We start from the raw sequence: 20,370 nt of genomic DNA, 5'->3' as shown, positions 1-20,370 counted from the left end.
TTATTTCTTTCCTTGCTTGCTTTGGGTTTATTTTGTTCTTCTTTTTCCAGATTCTTGGATTGTGATCTTAGATTATGTCTCTCTTTTATTTATTGTTTTTTTTTTTTTTTTTTTTTTTACATTTTATTTGTTTAAGTAATCTCTGCACCCAACATGGGGCTCCAACTCACAACTCCCGAGATCAAGAGTTGCTTGCTCCTCGGACTGAGCTAGCCAGGCCCCCCTATGTTTCTCTTTTAAAATGTTTTTAGTACATCCCAAATATTTTGGTGTATCGTATTTTCATTTTCATTTAGTTCAATGTACTTCTATTAATTCTCTTGAGACTTCCTCTTTGATTTGTGGATTATTTAGAAGTGTGCTGCTTAGTTACCAAGTGTTAGGAGAAGTTCATGTTAAATTTTTTCTGTTGATTTGATTCCACTGTGGTCAGAGAAAACAGCCTATATGATTTTAAAAATTTGAGGTTTATATTATGGTCCACTGTCAAGTAGATCCTGTTGTTTGACGGTGTTAATTAAATTCTGTATCTTAAAAAAAATTTTTTTTAATGTTTATTTATTTTTGAGAGAGACAGAGACAGAATGTGAGTGGGTTGGGGCAGAGAGAGAGGGAGACACAGAATCTGAAGCAGGCTCCCGGCTCTGAGCTGTCAGCACAGAGCCCCACACGGGGCTCACACTCACGAGCTACAAGATCATGACCTCAGCCAAAGTTGGATGCTCAACCGACTGAGCTGCCCAGGCGCCCCAAATTCTATATCTTTTTAAAAAATGTTTATTTTGAGAGGGAGAGAGAGCGCATGAGTGGGGAGGGGTAAAGAGAGAGGGAGAGAGAGAATCCCAAGCAGACTCCACACTGTCAACACAGAGCCCTACATGGGGCTCAAACCCACGAATCGTGAGATCATGACCTGAGCCAAAATTAAGAGCGGGACACTCAACCGACTGAGCCAGCCAGGCACCCCTGAATTATATATCTTTGATAATTTTCTGTCTCTTTCTATCAATTATTAAGACGGGGTGTTGATGTCTCCAACTATTAATTGTGGATTTGTTTCTTTCTCCTTTTAGTTCCATCCATTTCTGCTTTACATATTTGGCAGATCTGGTTATTGTTGTTTTGGTACATACACATTAGGATTGCTGTGTTTACTTTTATTATCATGTAATGTCTCTTTGTGTCTCTGGTAACTTTTTTCTTAGATGTTTAACTTTATTTGATATTAATGTAACCACTTTTGGCTCTTTCTCGACTCTGTCTTCTTGGTTGCAGCTCCAGTGGCCACAGTTCAGTTGCTGACATGCAGCTCTTTGTCTGTACCCAGGAGCTACACACCCTCGAGGTGACTGGTGAGGAGACTGTTGCCCAGATCAAGGCTCATGTAGTCCCTCTGGAGGGCATCGCTCCAGAAGATCAAGTTGTGCTCCTGGCAGGCACACCCCTAGAGGATGAGGCTACCCTAGGTCAGTTTGGAGTGGAGGCTCTGAACACCCTGGAAGTAGCCAGCTCCATGCTTGGAGGTAAAATCCATCATTCCCTGGCCCGTGCTGGGAAAGTAAGAGGGCAGACTCCCAAGGTGGCCAAACAGGAGAAAAAGAAGACAGGCTGAACCAAGAGGCAGAGGTAATACAACCATTACTTTGCCAATGTTGTGCCCACCTTTGGCAAGAAGAAGGGCACCATGCCAACTCTTAAATTCGTTATAATCTTGGCTTTCCCCAGTAAAACCACTTAGTCCAGTCAAAAAAAAAATATATATATATAGCCACTTTTTCAATGCATGTTTGTATGGTATATCTTTTCCCATCCTTTACTTTTAACTAGCCTATATAATTTTATTTCAGGTGAGTTTCCTGTAGACAGGGGCATGTTTTTTAATTTGCACTGTCAATCTTTTAGTTGAGGTGTTTAGACCACTTATATTTAATGTAATAATTGACAAGTTAGAGCTTAAGTCTGCCATTTGGTTTTTTGTTTATTTCTATTATCACTGTTCTTCATTTTTCTCTATTTTCTTCTTCCTGTCTTCTTGTGTTACTGGGAACTTTTCAGAATTCTATTTTTATCTATCTATAGTGTTTTTGAGTTAGAGAGTGAGCAAGGGTGGAATGGGCTAGGTTTGCATTTGTTTCTTCTCTTGAGCAGGGTGCTGGGCAGGAGCCCAGGACATGAATCAAAGGGCACAAGAAGATTCTGGAAACTGTGCTTTTGCAAGTGTGGCCTAGCCAACATACAGGCTGGTACTCTAAGAAGTGATTTCCTTGAGAGGTGCCTGGGTGGCTCAGTTGGTTAAGTGTCCAGCTGCAGCTCAGGTCATGATCTCGCAGTTCATGAGTTCGAGCCCCATGTCAGGCTCTGTGCTGACGGCTCAGAGCCTGGAGCCTGCTTCAGATTCTGTGTCTCTCTCTCTGCCACTCCCCTGCTTATGCTCTGTCTCTCTCTCTCTCTCTCTCTCTCTCTCTCTCTCAAAAATAAACATTAAAAAAAAAGTTTCTTGAGAGCATCAAGGAAGAGAATGAATATTATGTGCTGATCTGAAAAAAGCAACAATAGTGCAAATTCATATAAAACAAAGGCAATAACATTGGAGCCAGAGAGACCTGGGTTCAACTCCAGGGTCTTGGCTTCCCTATAATACCAGCAATTTTAAGTGACATTTATAATGCTTGTTTTCCTCGTCTCTAAAATAGTCTTGGAAAGAGAACTTACTTCATAAGCCTGTTTTATTTATCTTAAAATAATTTTTAATGTTGATTTTTGAGCGACACAGAGAGAGTGAAAGTGGGGCAGGGGCAGAGAGAGGGAGACACGGAATCCGAAGCAGGCTCCAGGCTCTGAGCTGTCAGCACAGAGCCCGACGCGGGGCTTGGATTCACAGACTGCGAGATCATAACGTGGGCTGAAGTCAGATGCTCAACCGACTGAGCCACCCAGGCGCCCCCCACCCCCGCCCGTACGCCTGTTTTAAAGATTAAACACAAAATGGCATATACATACTCGCTTCATTGCTTGTTGCATAACAAAATCCTATTAAAAGCCATCACCACCACCACCACCACTCACTACGGGCACTTCGCTAGGTTCTTCTAATTAAGCAGCTCCACGAACTCTACTCTACAGCTGGTGCCGTTCTTATTTTAACAAATAAACTGATGCGCAGAGAAGTGAAGTAAGTCCTCCAATCTAGTGGAGGCTCTGGGATCAAATCCTAGAACAACTTTACTTCAAATTTCACGTTTTCCCAATATACCACGCTGCTTAAAACCCAGACTTGGACTTCGATCATCTTTGAATTCTTCAGAGCACTCAGCCCAATAAAAATGCCCTCAAGTGACTCCAGGAAACACACGTTGAATTAAAATTGACTCCTGCCTTCTAGTCCTTGAATTTCTTGGTGTTTCTTCAGAGTTTGAGGCCAAATTGAATGTCTGGGGCTTCAGGATGGCTCCTGGACTCTCTAGACTGCTAGTTCTCTTAGTGGCCCCGTTTTGAGTTTACCAGAAGCCAGGTTTGGGATTCCAGGGGGCAGTGGGTGCCATCAGAGATAGACACCGGTCCCCGGGGTGGACGTTCCATTTGAAGTGAATTTGTGCTTGGGGCCCAGATGCTGACTCCCTGTAAATACACCAGCTCTTGTGTGTTAGGAGGAGGCTCAAGGAATAATTCTAGTAAGGGGACCCACACTGAAACGAGACTTCTTACCAAGGCTCTGGGAAGAGGCAGGAGGGCCTCAGACAGGAAGCCAGGTCAGATATAATTCTTGGTCTTCCTATTCTGAGCATGCAAAATTTGCAGTGTTACCCCCTGCAGAGACTGTCAGGACTGAGTGACAATGGAAGGCTTGGGGCAACTTCCAGAGAGGTGAACCGAGGGGCGCCTGGGTGGCTCAGTCGTTTAAGCCTCCGACTCTTGATTTCAGCGCAGGTCATGATCTCGCAGTTTGTGAGTTCAAGCCCCACATCAGGCTCTGCACTGACAGTGCAGAGTCTGCTTGGGATTTGCTGCCTCCCTCTCTCTCTGCCCCTCCTATGTGTGCTCTCTCTCTCTCTCTCAAAACTAAATAAATAAACATTAAAAAAAAAAAAAAAGGAGGTGAACTGAACTGGGGGACTGGCAGGAAAAGATTCTACCAGAAAAAGACTATTACTGGGTGTCTGCAAGGGTACGATCTAGGTAGGAGGGCATCATCGGGCTCAGCTGAGGACATGCACATTCCATGCTTTCTTTGTTCTTTCCAGATCATCACCTTTGGCCTCTAAGGATGTGCGGATTGCTCTGTACATTGACATGCAAAGTTCAGAATTACAATACTGGAAGCACATAATAGCTCTCATGGCCTGTTTGTATCCCTCCAAAATTCGTATATTGAAATTCTAACCGCCCAGCTGTGATGGTGTTAGGAGGTGGAGGCTTCGAGAAGTGCTTAGGTCATGAGGTCGAGCTCTTTTAATGGGATTACTGCCCTTATAAGAGACCCTACAGAGCTCTCTCACCCCTCCCACCATGTGAAGCGACAGTGCACCAGGAAGTGAGCCCTCAGCAGACCCTGCCGTGGTCTCAGACTTCCCAGCCACCAGCACTAGGAGAAATAAATTTCTGTTCTTTATTAGACCCTCAGTCTGTGGGACTATTATAGCAGTCCAAACAGACGAAGACAATAAAGTTGTCTCAATCTGCTCTTTGTTTTAAAGATTAATAAAATTGGGCTGGAGGCCATGCCAAGATTAGAAGTCAAGGTGCCCACCCTCAGGGCCCTGTCCGTCATTCCAAATGAAGTCAAAACACGCATCTCAAAAAGTTTCTTACTAGAAAGGACAACCAAGGGAGCGCCATCAGTCAAAAAGACACACGTTTGAAAGCCCATTCCCTTCTCTGCTCTTTCCAGACCTTCCTGTGGATCCTCACGTTACGGAGGGTTAAAAACATTAGTTTAAAAAACAAAACATTAGTTTAAGACAGAAAAGCAGCATAACCTGGATATATATACATATCAATGGCCACTTCCCTATGAGATCATTTTTGATGAGACGCTGAAGAACTTAAAGGTTAAGAGCATATTTGGATCGGGGCCCCTGAGTGGCTCAGTTGGTTAAATGTCTGACTTTGGCTTAGGTCACGATCTCACAGTTCATGAATTTGAGGCCTGTATTGGGAGCCACGCTGACAGTGCAGAGCCTGTTTGAGATTCTCTGTCTCTCTCTCTCTGTCTCTACCCCTTCCCTGTTCTCTCTCTCAAAATAAATAAGGAAACACTTTTTTTTAAAAGAAAAAGTCATTATGGAAATTTTGGATATAGAAAAATAGATGAATGAAAAATATCTTAACTATGATCCTTATGCCAAAACACCACTTTTGTTAACATTCTAATGCAATGATCTTGAAGCCTGTTTCTTGAAAACCAAAGTCTATAAACAGAAATAGTTATGTATGCATAGATATGATACAGCATATTAAAAGCAACACCTGTATACTCGTGACCCCTTTAAGAAACATGAAGCTTTCTCTGTCTGTAAATGTAAGTCCCTTTTTCCTCCACAAGTGTAATAGCTATCCTAGATTTTGTTAATCATCCACTTTCTTTCCTTTGTAGTTTTATGGCTCACATATATATTTCTATGTGTATATTTACACAAAGATCTATCTATCTGTATTCCCAAACAATGTACTCCTGCATTCTTTTTTTAAAAAAATTTAAAGTTTATTTTTGAGAAAGAGAGAAACAGAGCATGGGCAGGGGAGGGGCAGAGAGAGAGGGAGACACAGAATCCGAAGCAGGCTCCAGGCTCTGAGCTGTCAGCACAGAGCCCGATGTGGGGCTCAAACCCACAAACTGTGAGATCATGACCTGAGCTGAACTCAGACACTCAACTGACTGAGCCATCCAGGCACCCGTGAATTCTTTGTGTTTTGAACTTTGTTTTTGAAATGCAGTAACATGATAGCTATATATATATTTTTCCATTCAACATTATTGCTTTAAGGTATAATAATCTCGAGGTGTCTAACTCATTAATTCATTTTCATTGTTATATATTATCTCCATGGTATGACCATCACCAACATCTATTTATCTAGTCTGTCACTAACGGGCATTTTTTACTTTCCGTTTTTTTAAAAACTGTTATTAAAAAAATTATTGCAGTGATGCGGTGAACATTCTTGTACACGTCTGTGGCTGCAGCTGTGCAAGAGTTTCTCCAGGGCAGCGTTGTTCTGTGATGGAGCCACGTCTTCATGGATGAACCTCTTCTTCCTGTCCTTTTCCTGACACATTGTAGGACGTTTGGGATCTGCGGCCCTCCCACACGCTAACTGCCTGTAGCACCCTGTCACAGTGACAGCCAAGCCATCCCAGTGTTTCCAAATACCCCTTTGGGAGGCGCAGTTGAGAACTATTGTTTTCGGGTACGTCTCCAGAAGTGGAATTGTTGGGTCACAGGTTAGGGGATGGCTCCATTTCCACTTAGTTTCTATGTGCTCTACTGTTGAGATTCGGGAACAGCGGTGGGTTCCTGCACACAAATCGACCATGTCGCATGGCACACTCATGTACTATATGCTTATAGTCCAAAATGCCTCAGTCTTCACACATACATTTCAGGCTGTTGCATCAATGACTTAAATTATTTACGCTTTTAGAAAAGCTCCACGCTTCACAATCTATTAACAGAATATCTTCTGTTCTCTTTTCTATAATAAGTTTGGTATCACATCTGAAAAAGGACTTCTGGTTAATACTTCCGCAAGAACATTTTTATCCATCTTCCTTAAACTGATACATTTCCCCTCAATTTCCTTGAATATTTGTCGAAAGATTTCACATGTTCAAAGCATTCATGAGGTTTCACTCCCATATGAATCCTCTAGTTCCAATAAGCTATAACCGACTGATGCAGACTTTCCTACACGTGTTGACATCTTAGCTTTTCAGCCCTGTGATTTTGCTGACGTTCAACGAGTCTGACTTGTAGACACAGGCTTCCGCACGCAGGCAGCGTTGATGGGGGTTTTCTTCTTGTGTGTTTTTCTCTGACGTTCGGTGAGGGCTGACCTCTGGCCGAAGGTTTTCCTACATTCATTACATTCATAGGGTTTTCTCCCCCGTGTGAATTCTCTGATGTTTCGCGAGGGCTGATTTGTCATGGAAGGTTTTCCCACATTCAGGGCATTTGTAGGGTTTCTCTCCTGTGTGGGTCCTTTGATGCCGAGTAAGGTTTGATTTCACACAGAAGGTTTTCCCACATTCATTACATTTGTATGGTTTCTCTCCTGTGTGAGTTCTCTGATGCACTGTGAGGGCTGACTTCTGGCAGAAGGACTTCCCACATTCATTACATCATAAGGCTTCTCTCCTGTGTGAGTTCTCTGATGTTCAGTGAGGTTGGACTTCACAAAGAAGGACTTCCCACACTCATTACACTCAAAGGGCCTTTTTTCCTGTGTGTGTGCTCTGAGGTTGAGCAAGGTCTGTTTTCTTACGAAACTTTTCCTACATCTATTACAGTCATAGGCTTTCTTTCCCTTGTGAGCGCTCTGACGTTGAGTGAGTTTTGGCTTCTCACAGGAGGACTTCTCACATTTTTTACCTTTAAAGCTGTTCTCTCTTGTGTTAATTCTCTGATTTAGAGGGAGGTGTGACTCCTTCTTTACAGTGCTCTCACTATCATTACCCTCACTAAGTTTTTCTGTTGTATGAGTTCTCTGATGTTGAGTGAGGCATGGCTTTGCGTGGAAGGATTTCCCACATTTATCACCGTCATAGATTTTCTTTCCAAGAGATCTCTCACTTTGAATGTGGTATGACTTCCACAAGGTTTCCTCACTTTCATTATACTCCTTGGGTTTTCCACCTCCGTACCCTCTCTGATGTTGAGTTAGTTTGGACTTCCTGCTAAAGGATTTCTCTAGTTTATTACAATCATAGTATTTCTTCCCTAGGTGAGCTCTCTGATGTGCATGTTTTGACTTCATGCATGAAGATTTCCTGTTTTTATTGATTCATGCGATTTTCTTTCCCTAAGGGTTCTTGGATGAGCATTGAGCTTTAACTTTTGGGTGATGGCTTGTCTGCATTCATTACCTTCAGAGGATTTCTCTCCTTTGTGAGCTCTCTTACGTGTAACAAAGGCCGCCTTTTTGTGAAAGGCTTTCCCACACTTATTATATTCAAGAATCTTCTTCAAAACAGAATTCTTCTGATGTTGTATAAACTCCTCATTATGTCTGTGGGATTTCTTTTGATCATTTTCACAGGGCTTGTTCCCTGGGTGAGTCTTCTCATGTACCATATCAAGGAATCCACATCCATTGAGATCATTAGGCTTTTTTCTTATCTGGTTTCTATTAATAATAATTAATCCTGAAACACTTTTCAAGCTTGTTCCAGAGGAGTCACATTTATGGGATATTTTTCTTGAGGGCACTGGATTTGTGGACATATTAAATGCTTCTCTCAACATCTTGCCTCTCTCCATAGTCAATATTCTGCTGTTGAAGAATAAAGCTTGCCTCAAGTATTTACCTACCTTTTCTTGGCTTCTTTCTTTCATGTTGTTGGCTTTCTGGCGTTCTAGAAATATGAAAAATTGATACACATTATAAATCTTCACACATTTCTTGAGATACGGCATGTGCACAAGTGGACTATGTACAGTTGATTCTTAAGTTTTTAGACATAGTCTTCTGGGATGAAAGAAATCCTGAGCAAATATTTATTCTACTCTTTTGGTTTGGTAGCATGATAACAAAGACAAAAACACATTGTGGTAGGAAAAGTAGAAAGAGGAGAGAAAGCTGAAAATTAATACAAGTGACTTTGGTTTGTTACGAATATGCTGTCAGAATGGACAGGCTGAGCCAGCATGGCGACGTCCTTGTAACACAATCTGTGCCGCAAAAGGGAAGGTGGCTGTGGTGCTGGCCCCTCGGGGTCACAGGTTAGCATGCTGAGAACGGTGTGGAGCGCGCTGAGGTCGCTTCAGACCCAGGCAGCAGCCCAGGCTCCAGTCCGTGGGCTGCCGGGCGGTGGGTGCACCAGGCCTCCCCGCCACCAGTGGGGCCTTCCCTCCCCTCCTGGGGGTGTCACCCTCCTGGCTGCTTGTGGATATGCCACCCAGAAACCAGTCCAGCCCAGCCAAGAAGATGACCCACCCACCCCCTTCCACAACTGCTCAAAGACTACCAGAACATTCCTGGAACTGAGAAGTTTGATGATGTTGTCAGAAGACTCTTGTCTTTGGAAATGGCCAACCAGAAGGAGAAACTAAAAGTCAAGCAAGATCAGTTGATGAAGAAGATTGTGGCAAACCCTGAGAGTAGCAGCTTCCTGGAGGCTCGAATTGTCGCCTTGACCGTCAAGATCTGCAATTACGAAGCACACACGCGGAGCCACCGAAAGGACGAGACGCACAAGCGCTGTCTGCTGATGAGCATCCACCAGAGGAGCAAGATACTCACAAGACCGACCTCCATAAGACCAGCCATGTGCCTTTGAGAAGGTATGCAAGGACCTGGGGACGGAATATACCTTTCCCCCTCCGTTCCACTGGGAAGCCCACCACCGCTGGGTGACCAAGAAGCCTCTGTGCATTCGGGATTTCCGGGAAGTACAAAGGCTGAAGAAGCAAAAAAGGGCCTTAAAACCTGCAGCAGCGGCAGCCCAGAAGGCCAGAAGAGCCCAGAAAGCCCTTCCAAAGCTGGACCAGAGGCAATCAAAGAAAACCAATAAATCATATTAGAGTTCTGTCAAAAAGAATGGCTAGAGGGCTTGAAATAAGACATAAGGAATGGTGAACTGAGCAAAAAGGATGGTCAGGAAAACAAGGAGGGAGGATATTCAGAGAACGGGCAAAGACAAGGAACAGTGAGGAGGGAGACAAAAGAGACTGGGGGGGGTGGTAAGAAGGAGTACCAGAGCCCAGATCAGGTTTACAGCAGGTCAGAGACTAGAGCCATATCCTCCCCGCGCCCATATTTTAACACCTGCAGTGGAATCCTTACTCCATTCTCCATGTTCCCAATCTCTTCCTCCTCTTTCCCATTCTGTACACCAACTCCCAATTAAACCTATGAAATTACTAAGTTCCTTGGGTCTAAAGGTCAGTCTTATAGTTCATCCCCATCTCTTCACAGAGCTGTGATATGGTGAAACAACGTCCAAAGAGAGTGTTAAAATATAGGCGAGAACCAGCCATTCACCTCTGCATTCTGGTTGGTGGGGCTTCATTTGATTCTATCAGAATTGGTCACCAGTTATCTGTCCTGACTGACACCTCTACTTTTCCCTCTTTCGATCTGCTGATTTACTCTGCCAACCCATTGTGTCCTGTCACAATACTAATTTTTAATTCCACTTTATATCATGTTTTCTTCCTCTCTGATTTCTCTTTTCTGTGAAAACTCAAGCAGCTGGCTATCCAACTCGGTCCAAGGACCTTTATTAATCTTTGTCTTAAAAATTTTTTTTAGCTATGGGTGATTATTATTATCCTCTGCTATTATCATTTTATGCAATAAAATCCACGGTATGCCTAAAAATATATGACTTTTCCGTAGCAGATAAAACAAATAGAAGCCAATACGTGAGCAAGGAAAATTTGATATTGGATTTTTATACCTAGAGTTTACGCTAGGTTCTTATACCCAAAATCACAATACAATTTTGAGTGACCAGCCCAGTCCTGTCAGATCATATCGGACCAGGGCATTTAATTCTGTGAACTGGAAATCTCTAGATACAAACCCACTCTCGTGTTCTTACTCGGGTAGCACACGGTCTATCCTTCGCTCTACTCAGAACCTATACATCCTTCAGGGCAATGCTACCATCCAATTGCTTTTTTAAACAAGAATCTCATCACTTCAAGTTCCATTTACGGCAAGGTTTGCAAGTAAGTACTATCTGCACAATGTGTTCTGACACTATTTTCCACGGCTGGTTTGTATGGTGTTCTTTTCGACTTCTACTTCCGTGACCAAGCCTGATTTCCGTTGCTTTCACTTTGGGATTTCAGCCGCCTCCAACCACTAACAAAAATGGGGCTGACACGTTGCTCTTATTTTCCTTGTGGCCTTTGAATAACTTGCAGGAAAAGAGGAGGCGATTCTGACTTCACGCATCCACCTGCAATGCTGGAACTCACTCCTTCCTTCTCAAAACCCTTTGTTCATGTGGCTTCTGGGACACCACTGTCTTCTCGGTTCTCTTCCCTCCATACTGGGTGCTTCTCAGTCTCCCTTGCTAGAGCCGCGTGCCTTCCTGACCTCCAAACGTAGTGCTTACAGGTGCAGTCCTTGACCCCCTCTCTAATGTCTCACTCGGAGTACAAGTCAGTCTTATGAGGACCAGAAAGCTTTGCTCCTGCTGACTCTCTGACATGAGCTGAGACTTTCTTCTGACCCCGCTCTGGTCCCACTGACTGCTTGCTGTTCCCTGATTACACCCAGGAGACTCGCATCTCAGAGGCTTTTGTACCTGCTGCTCCCTCAATCTGGAAATCTCTCAGATAACCTGTGGCTTACTCCATCCTGTTTGAAACTGTATTCTACTGTTCCTGACCAATGTCCACCTTTGCAAAGAGGCCTTCCCCGACTTCCTTTCCAGAACAGCACTCCATGTCAGTCCCAATGCCCTTCATCTGATTGCAGTTTTTCATACTGCTGATCACTACCAGACATATATATATATAGATATATATATACATATAAATGTATATATGTATACATGTAAATATGTATATATACATATATGTGTGTATATATACATATATACATTTTTTGCTAATTTTTTAGCAATACACATTTTTGCTAATTGTAATATATACAATTACAATACAATATACAATATAAAATTTTTTGCTAATATTTTTAGCAATATACATTTTTGCTAATTGTAATATATACAATTTTTGCTAATTGCCAATTTTTTGTATATATATATACATATATATATACACATATATACCCATATATGTATATATACACATATGTATGTATATATATATGTGTATATATACACCAAAAATTGGCAATTAGCAAAAAAAATATATATACATATATATGCATATATATATACACATATATATGCCTATATATACATATATATGTATATATATATTTTTTGCTAATTGCCAATTTTTGGTATACATATACATATATATGCATATATATACACACATATATATACATATATATGTATATGTATATACACATACACATATATGCATATATATGTGTGTATATGTATATATATATATATTTTTTGCTAATTGCCAAGTTTTTGCTAAATTTGCCAATTTGCTAATTGGGTCTACTGATAGGAGTAGAGACTTTGTACCCCCTCTGCTTGGAGTGTGACTGGTGCACAACAGGTGCTTAATAAATATTTGTTGAGGGGCGCCTGGGTGGCTCAGTCGGTTAAGCATCTGACTCTTGATTTTGGCTCAGGTCATGATCTCATGGTTCATGAGATCAAGCCCCGCATTGGGCTGTGTGCTGACAGTGTGGAGCCTGCTTGGGATTCCCTCTCTCTCCCAGCCTCAGAATAAATAAATAAACATGAAAAAAAATGAATATCTGTTGAACATAAGAGTGCACCAACAACTGTATATTTACAGAGTGTTTGGCACAGAAGGGAAGGTGAATGGCCATTGCTGAACAGAAAGACAGGGAAATGAAGGTCTTGGGTGAGGAAGGCAGCAATTGGGTTCTACGAAAACCCAGCCAATCTCTCTGTATGTAAAAGTAAAACAGGACATGAAGAGCATTTACTCATGAGAGTGCTATTTGGAGGTTTGATATCTAAGGCATGGTGATCATCTGCCTTTAGTCACTTCTAGAAGCCTATAAAAGAAATTTCTGGGGCACCTGGGTAGTTCAGTTGGCTAAGTGTCCAACTCTTGATTTCAGCTCAGGTCATGATCTCACGGTTGGCAGGTTTGAGCCCCACATTGGGCTCTGTGCTGACAGTGTGGAGCCTGCTTGGGATTCTCTCTCTCCCCTCTCTGCCCCTACCCCACTTGCTCTCTCTCTCAAAAGAAACATATAAACTTAAAAAAAATAAAAGAGATTTCTAAAACACTTTGAAAAATACCCTGAACTGGCCATTTGGGATCCAATGTCCACCAGCTGCCTTCTGTCTACCTTCGTTAACTCGCCTGGGGGGCTCTGACTTGGGAGTTCCCTCCTTGGTACCCATGGCTCTTCTCCTTGCTCCAACTTGAATATCAGCTCAGCTTTGGTGACACAGCGCCCTGTTGTGGGAAATGACATGGGGCTTGGCAAAGTTGCTTAAGGTTCAGGCCCTTTGAAGAATCAGAAGAGAGAAGCTTTAGAAGCTGTATGATGACAGAGCCTTCATCAAAGGAGACCTCTGCACCAGGGAGGCGAGGATACAACATACTTTCAAGTCCCGAAAAGGGTCTTTAAATCCCACATCTCAAGTCTGATACTCGCTACATCCTACAATGATTTGGTTCCTAAGATAGGAAATGGATGCCGTTGGTAGTTGAGCGGGGAGCTGCGCTTACCCAGGGACACCAGGTGCTCGTAGTTCTCCAGCATCACATCCCTGCACAGGAGCCTTTGGGCCGGGTCCAGCAGCCGCCACTCCTTCCTGGTGAAGTCCACAGATACATCTTCGAACAACACTGATCCCTGTAACAGACCAATCCTGCTCTCTGTGAAGTGCTCAAGACCAGACAATGTGGGAAATACGCGTGGGAATGAATCCCTACTGTGTTCAATGTTAAGAATTTACCATAAAACATTACAAAGGATGTCAGCCATTAACCTTCCTTCATGTTATGCTTTGTGGGAGAAAGACATCATAATAGAAATACTCTGTCTCTCCACTTACTTATTAATTCATAAAATGATAAAAATGGGAGTCCCTTTATATGCCTAGAACTGTTCTAGTTGTAGAGGATGGTAAGGCAAAGGAGACACTGGTCCCTTTTAAAGTCCCTTTTAAAGACCATCGAGGAGACTTTCTACAAAACACATACATGCACAATAATAAATTATGGGGGCCGCGAAAAAATGTGTATATAAGGTGGAGTGAAATCACAAAGGGAGGGGTGTTCAATCTCCTTGTTTTCTCAGGTTATGTTCATCAAGGAGATCAATATTTGGTTGCACACCAATCAATGTGAGTTTCATGTGGATATGGGCAACAGCTAAGCAAAGGTGTAGAAACGTTAAAAACATTAAATTAAGAGAGCTGTAAGCAGTGCAGTGTGACAGGATAAGGCTGGGGGCTTTGATGAGACTCAGAGCAGTAGAGGTACTTAGTGGTCAGACACAGAGAAATTTTGGGCTTTCTCCTGGAGACCGCTGGCCTCCAGGTATTTATCAACCCCGCCAGTAAGAGTTCCTAAGCCTCCCTCGGTGCATTAACTTATAAATGATGTACCTCTATGACTCTCCAGCTACCCACCAAAGGGAAAGCTTCCTTTCTTAATTTTTGTAGACACGAAAGACACACAAAAGGGTATTCTAATACTTTCTTTGCATACCATACACTACTTGATTGTCTCATGCAGTTTTCCGGAGTGGACACCTGGCTTTGGGGATGACTTCCGTGGACAATGGGGATATATATATATATATATATATATATATATATATATATATATATAAGTAACATGATCAGATTCATATTTGGAAAGCAACGCCCTAGGAGCAGAGCGGGGGAGTGTGTGAAAGCAGCGGTTTCTCAACCGACATGATTTTGCCTGCTGGGGGGGCACCTGGCAATGTCTGGAGACACTTGTCATTGTCCCAGCTGAGGAAAAGGTGCTTCTGGTATATAGTGGGGGGAGTCCAGGGATGCTGTGGAATGTTCTGTGATGCCCAGGACAGCCTCTACAACAAAGGATTATCTGGCCCCAAATACCGATAGCGTTGAGGTTGAGAAAGCTTATTTTAAAGGGAAGTCAGAGAGCCAAGTAATAACTAGTATAAGAGAAGATTTTAATGTAGTAACAGGGGCATTTACAAGTGCAGCAGATTCTGGGGTGCCTGGGTGGCTCAGCGGGTTAAGCGTCTAGCTTCGGCCCAGGTCATGAACTCGAAGTTTGTGGGGTTCAAGCCCTACGTCAGGCTCTGTGCTGTGCTGACTACTCAGAGCCTGGAGTCTGCTTTGGATTCTGTGTCTCCCTCTCTCTCTGCCCCTCCCCCACTTGCACTCTGTCTCTCTCTCTCTCTCTCAAAAATAAAGATTAGAAAAATGAAAAAAAAGATATGGGAAAAAAAGTGCAGTGGAGGGGCACCTGGGTGGCTCAGTCTGTTAAGTGTCCAACTTCAGCTCAGGTTATGATCTCACTGCACGTGAGTTTGAGCCCCACGTGGGGCTCCGTGCTGACAGCGTGGAGCCTGGAGCCTGCTTCTCCTTCTGTGCCTCCCTCTCTTTCTGCTCCTCCCCCACTCATGCTCGGTCTCTGTCTCTCAAAAATAAATAAAAGTGAAAAAAAATTAATAATAAAAAACAAGTACAGCAGATTCTAAATGGAATTGATCAGCGATTGGTTAGGGAAAGCAGGGAAATGGAACACTACTTACTCCGAGGTTATATCCAAGAGCAGCTGGGTCAATGCTGGTGGCATATACGAAACTAACCACTCAGGGGCGCCTGGGTGGCACAGTCGGTTAAGCGTCCGACTTCAGCCAGGTCACGATCTCGCGGTCCGGGAGTTCGAGCCCCGCGTCAGGCTCTGGGCTGATGGCTCAGAGCCTGGAGCCTGTTTCCGATTCTGTGTCTCCCTCTCTCTCTGCCCCTCCCCCGTTCATGCTCTGTCTCTCTCTGTCCCAAAAATAAATAAACGTTGAAAAAAATTAAAAAAAAAAAGAAAAAAAAAAAAGAAGAAAAAAAAAAAAAAGAAACTAACCACTCAGGAGAGAGACAGAGAGAGGGGTAGATCTTGGACATGTTCTGTGTAAGGCGTCTGTGACACATACGGGTGGAGAGGTCGGGTTGGCAGTTGAAGTAGACTCCACACTGCCAGCATGGAGCCCGACGCGGGGCTCGAACCCACAAAACGTGAGATCATGACCCGAGCCAAAGGAATCAAGAGTCAGACGCTTCACCAACTGAGCCCCCCAGGTGCCCAGTATCTGCAGCATCTAGAGCAGAGGAGGTCCACAGTGGTGCTCACTAAACAGCCATCAAATGAATGAAGCCACCGGCGGTGACAATTTCAAGAATAAGTGATGCTTTCAACACCACAAGATGGGCTGGATTCATCTCCAGATTTCTCTCTTCTGCCTCCAAAACCATAGCAGGGAGAGACATAAAAACACCAATACATTATCAGAGCAGAGGAGTACAGGGAAGGGGGCTGTCGGCAAGTGACAAATTCTGACTGGCTTCTGTAAGATACAGAGTAGGAGGCACGTACTGGAGGCGGTGTGCTCAACCCCCTAATACAAACACGGAATGTGCAAGAGTCTTCGGTTCTGTCCAGAGCCAGGCGGGATCTCCCAACTCAGAACCGGCCACAGCAGGACGTGGGCTCCGGGCTGAAGAACCAGGAGAGTGAGTCGGGGCTTTGAGAAAAGGCAGCCACACTTCTGGGTTGTTCTTACACCCCGAGGGGTTGCCTAAGGGTTGACGCTCAGGATTGTGTTTCCTGTAAAAGGTAGGAGAACCACCTCCAGGAGTCTGCATGAACTTTGAAACCAAGAGGGAAGCAAGTACTATGCGGAGGGCCCTGAGCTGGCCACAGCCTTTCTTTTAAGGCAACTCTAGGGAAACAGACCAACGTGGTCTGCCATCAGGTAAGGCACTACCGGCTTTGGCAGGGGAAGGGAGGGTCCCCTCGAGCTCTGTCCCCCTCTATTGAGCCTACAGAGAGGCCTGTCTGTACACATCTCCCAACAATCCACATGAAAGGCCCCCAAGTCTGCCCTTTCATTCAAGGGAAAAGCTCGCCAAAGACACAGACTCCTGTGTTGCCGAGTGAACACACATCAGCTGCCTGGATCTAATGAAGTTTTTGCCTTTCCATTTACACAGAAAACTAAAAAGGGCCCAGATGCGGGAGTAAAAACAACCATTGGAAAAATAAGCATTCACAAGTAAAACTGCTTAACAAATTATTTATTTTCTGTAAATAGAAACCAACATCTTAAAAAATAAGCACCAAGATGAATAGATTGAAGTGTAGGGAAACAAAATCAATTTAGATATTGAAGACAAATATTTTTAAGACTTCAAATTGGTATCCCTGGATTGATGTAAGAGTCTTACTTCCATAAAATGAGAAAAGTTGATTGCTTGCATTTCTATACACCAATAATCGAGCAGCAGAAAGGTATTCCAAGGAATACCTAGGAATAAACCTAACCAAACCGGTGAAAAAATCTATACACTGAAAATGATAGAAAGCTTATGAAAGAAATTGGAGAAGGCCCAAAAAGGCGGAAAAAAACATTCCATGCTCATGGATAGGAAGAACAAATATTGTTAAAATGTCGATACTGCCCAAAGCCATCTACATATTCAATGCAATCCCATCAAAATAACAGCAGCATTCTTCACAGAGCTAGAACAAACAATCCTAAACTTTGTATGGAACCAGAAAAGACCCCTAATAGCCAAAGGAATCTTGGAAAAGAAAACCAAAGCGGGAGGCATCACAATTCCGGACTTCAAGCTATACTACAAAGCTGTAATCATCAAGACAGTATGGTATTGGCACAAAACAGACACTCAGATCAATGGAACAGAATAGAGAACCCAGAAATGGACCCACAAACGTATGGCCAACTAATCTTTGACAAAGAAGGAAAGAATATCCAATGGAATAAAGACGGTCTCTTCAGCAAATGGTGCTGGGAAAACTGGATAGAAACTGCAGAAAAATGAACCTGGACCACTTTCTTACACCATACACAAAAATAAACTCAAAATGGATGAAAGACCTAAACATGAGACAGGAAGCCATCAAAATCACAGAGAAGAAAGCAGGCAAAAACCTCTTTGACCTCAGCCCCAGCAACTTCTTACTCAACATGTCTCCGGAGGCAAGGGAAACAAAAGCAAAAATGAACTACCGGGACCTCATCAAAATAAAAAGCTTCTGCACAACGAAGGAAACAATCAGCAAAACTAAAAGGCAACCGACAGAATGGGAGAAGATATTTGCAAACGACATATCAGATAAAGGGTTAGGATCCAAAATCTATAAAGAACTTATCAAACTCAACACCCAAAAAACAAATAATCCAGTGAATAAATGGGCCAAAGACATGAATAGACACTTCTCCAAAGAAGACATCCAGATGGCCAACCGACACATGAAAAAATGCTCAACATCACTCATCATCAGGGAAATACAAATCAAAACCACAATGAGATACCACCTCACACCTGTCAGAATGGCTAAAATTAACAACCCAGGCAACAATAGGCATTGGCGAGGATGGGAAGAAAGAGGAGCCCTTTTGTACGCCAGTAGGGATGCAAACTGGTGCAGCCCCTCTGGAAAACAGTATGGAGGTTCATCAAAAAACCAAAAATAGATCAACCTTATGACCCAGCAATTGCTACTAGGTGTTTATCCTAAGGATACAGGAGTGCTGTTTTGAAGGGGCACGTGCACCCCAATGTTTATAGAAGCACTATTGGCAATAGCCAGAGTATGGAAAGAGCCCAAATGTCCACCGACTGGTGAAGGGATAAGGAAGAAGTGGTGTATATATACAATGGAATATTACTCAGCAATCAAAAAGAATGAAATCTTGCCATTTGCAACAACGTGGATGGAACTAGAGTGTATCATGCTAAGTGAAATAAGTCAGTCAGATAGACAAACATTATATGACTTCGCTCATAGGTGGAATTTAAGATACAAAACAGATGAACATAGGAGAAGGGAAGCAAAAATTGTATAAAAACAGAGAGGGAGACAAACCATAAGAGACTCTTAAATACTGAGAACAAACTTAGGGTTGCTGGAGGGGAGATGGGGGGTGGGCTAAATGGATGAGGGGCTTTAAGGAGGCCATTTGCTGGGATGAGCACTATGTAAGTAAGGAATCGCTAAATTCTATTTCTGAAATTATTATTACACTATATGTTAACCAACTTGAATTTAAATTTAAAAAAAAGGAGAAAAGTGGACTATGGGCAAAAAAAAAGGGGGGGGGGGACCCAGATAGTGAATATATCTTTTTTTAAGATTTATTTATTTAGACAGAGACAGCATGAACAGGGGAGGAGCAGAGAGAGAGAGAGAGAGAAAGAGAGAGAGAGAGAGAGAGAGAGATAGAGAGAATCCCAAGTAGGCTCTGCACGGTCAGCACAGAGCTCCACACAGGGCTCGAACTCATGAAACCTTGAGATCATGACCTGGGCTGAAACCAAGAGTCAGACACTTACTGAACCGACTGAGCCACCCAGGCGCCTCCCCAGATAGTAAGTATTTTGGTGTCCACTTGGGGCGGGGGGAAGCCAACCCTAAAACTCTCTAAAGAAGGCTTGAAAACAAAATGGCACGGGTGACAAAAATGAGCTGATCTTTCAACGCACAGAACAAAAGCCCAGGAAAATGGAAAAGGTGACAGAAAAGTAAAGGAGCCCAGATGGACCGCAGGGGAGAGGCGCCCACAGCCTCGCAGGAGGTCTGGGTGGCGAGAGCGAAGAGGAGGAAGGGAGGGAAATAACCCCCAAACCACTGAAAGTGTCCGGGTGCACGCGGGTCTTCACGGGCAGGAACCATCCGGCCGGCAAGTGGGCATCCTGGTGAAAGAATTCAAACCCCCCCCCCCCCCCCAGAGAAAGAAAAACTTGCAAGAAAGAACAGAATGGGTCGCCTGCACGGGAGTGAGGACCAAACTGGTACATGACTTCTCAGCCTGTCCAGACGCTGGGAGGTAAGGGAGACCCTGCTTTCCCAGAACACCCTGAAGGAGAAGGGAGTCCGAACCCCGGTTCTGTAGCCGGTCACTCATGTAACAGGGCAGAATAAAGGTACTTTCGCATATTCAGACTCAGCAGGCGTATCACCACACAGCCGATGTGCAAAACACTCCAGAGCCTTCCATGAGGACTCAGCAGTCGGAGAAGGAAGACAACTACTGGGACAGTGTGGTGAACAGACAGAAGAACAGGCAGGAAGAACCGCTTCCTGATGAAGCCAGCGAAGTGAGGGAGACTTACCGACTGTGCAAGGGAAGAGGCAGGTGATTACCCAAAAGGAGGGGTTCCCGGGTGGCTCAGTCAGTTAATCGACCGACTTCGGCTCGGGTCTTGATCTCATGGTTCATGGGTTCGAGCCTCGCGTCAGCCTCTGTGCTGACAGCTCAGAGCCTGGAGCCTGCTTCGGATTCTGTGCCTCCCTCACTCACACTGTCTCTCTCTCTGAAAAA

The 20,370-nt window shown here is 43.7% G+C and overlaps 1 protein-coding gene, 1 long non-coding RNA gene and 1 pseudogene across 2 annotated transcripts; 2 read left to right on the top strand and 1 right to left on the bottom strand.

Moving 5' to 3' along the window:
- The first annotated feature begins 1,274 nt into the window (after positions 1-1,274).
- LOC125162124 (ubiquitin-like protein FUBI) lies at positions 1,275-1,738 on the top strand. Its single transcript, XM_047852723.1, is given in 1 exon segment — positions 1,275-1,738. A coding segment is annotated over 1 exon segment (435 nt). The 5' UTR covers positions 1,275-1,303.
- A 5,612-nt stretch (positions 1,739-7,350) lies between these two features.
- On the bottom strand, positions 7,351-20,327 carry LOC125163057 (uncharacterized). Its single transcript, XR_007151263.1, has 3 exons — positions 20,162-20,327; positions 13,530-13,656; positions 7,351-8,572 (listed from the first exon to the last, which is right to left on the bottom strand). It is a non-coding gene; the product is annotated as an uncharacterized LOC125163057 (long non-coding RNA).
- Positions 8,946-9,730, top strand: LOC125163056 (28S ribosomal protein S15, mitochondrial-like; annotated as a pseudogene).
- Positions 20,328-20,370: the final 43 nt, after the last annotated feature.

The sequence above is a fragment of the Prionailurus viverrinus genome, chromosome A3, assembly GCF_022837055.1.
Source record: "Prionailurus viverrinus isolate Anna chromosome A3, UM_Priviv_1.0, whole genome shotgun sequence".
Taxonomy (NCBI): Eukaryota; Metazoa; Chordata; class Mammalia; order Carnivora; family Felidae; genus Prionailurus; species Prionailurus viverrinus.
Note: the sequence above shows the minus strand (reverse complement) of the source record. Positions and strands in the feature narration are given on the sequence as shown.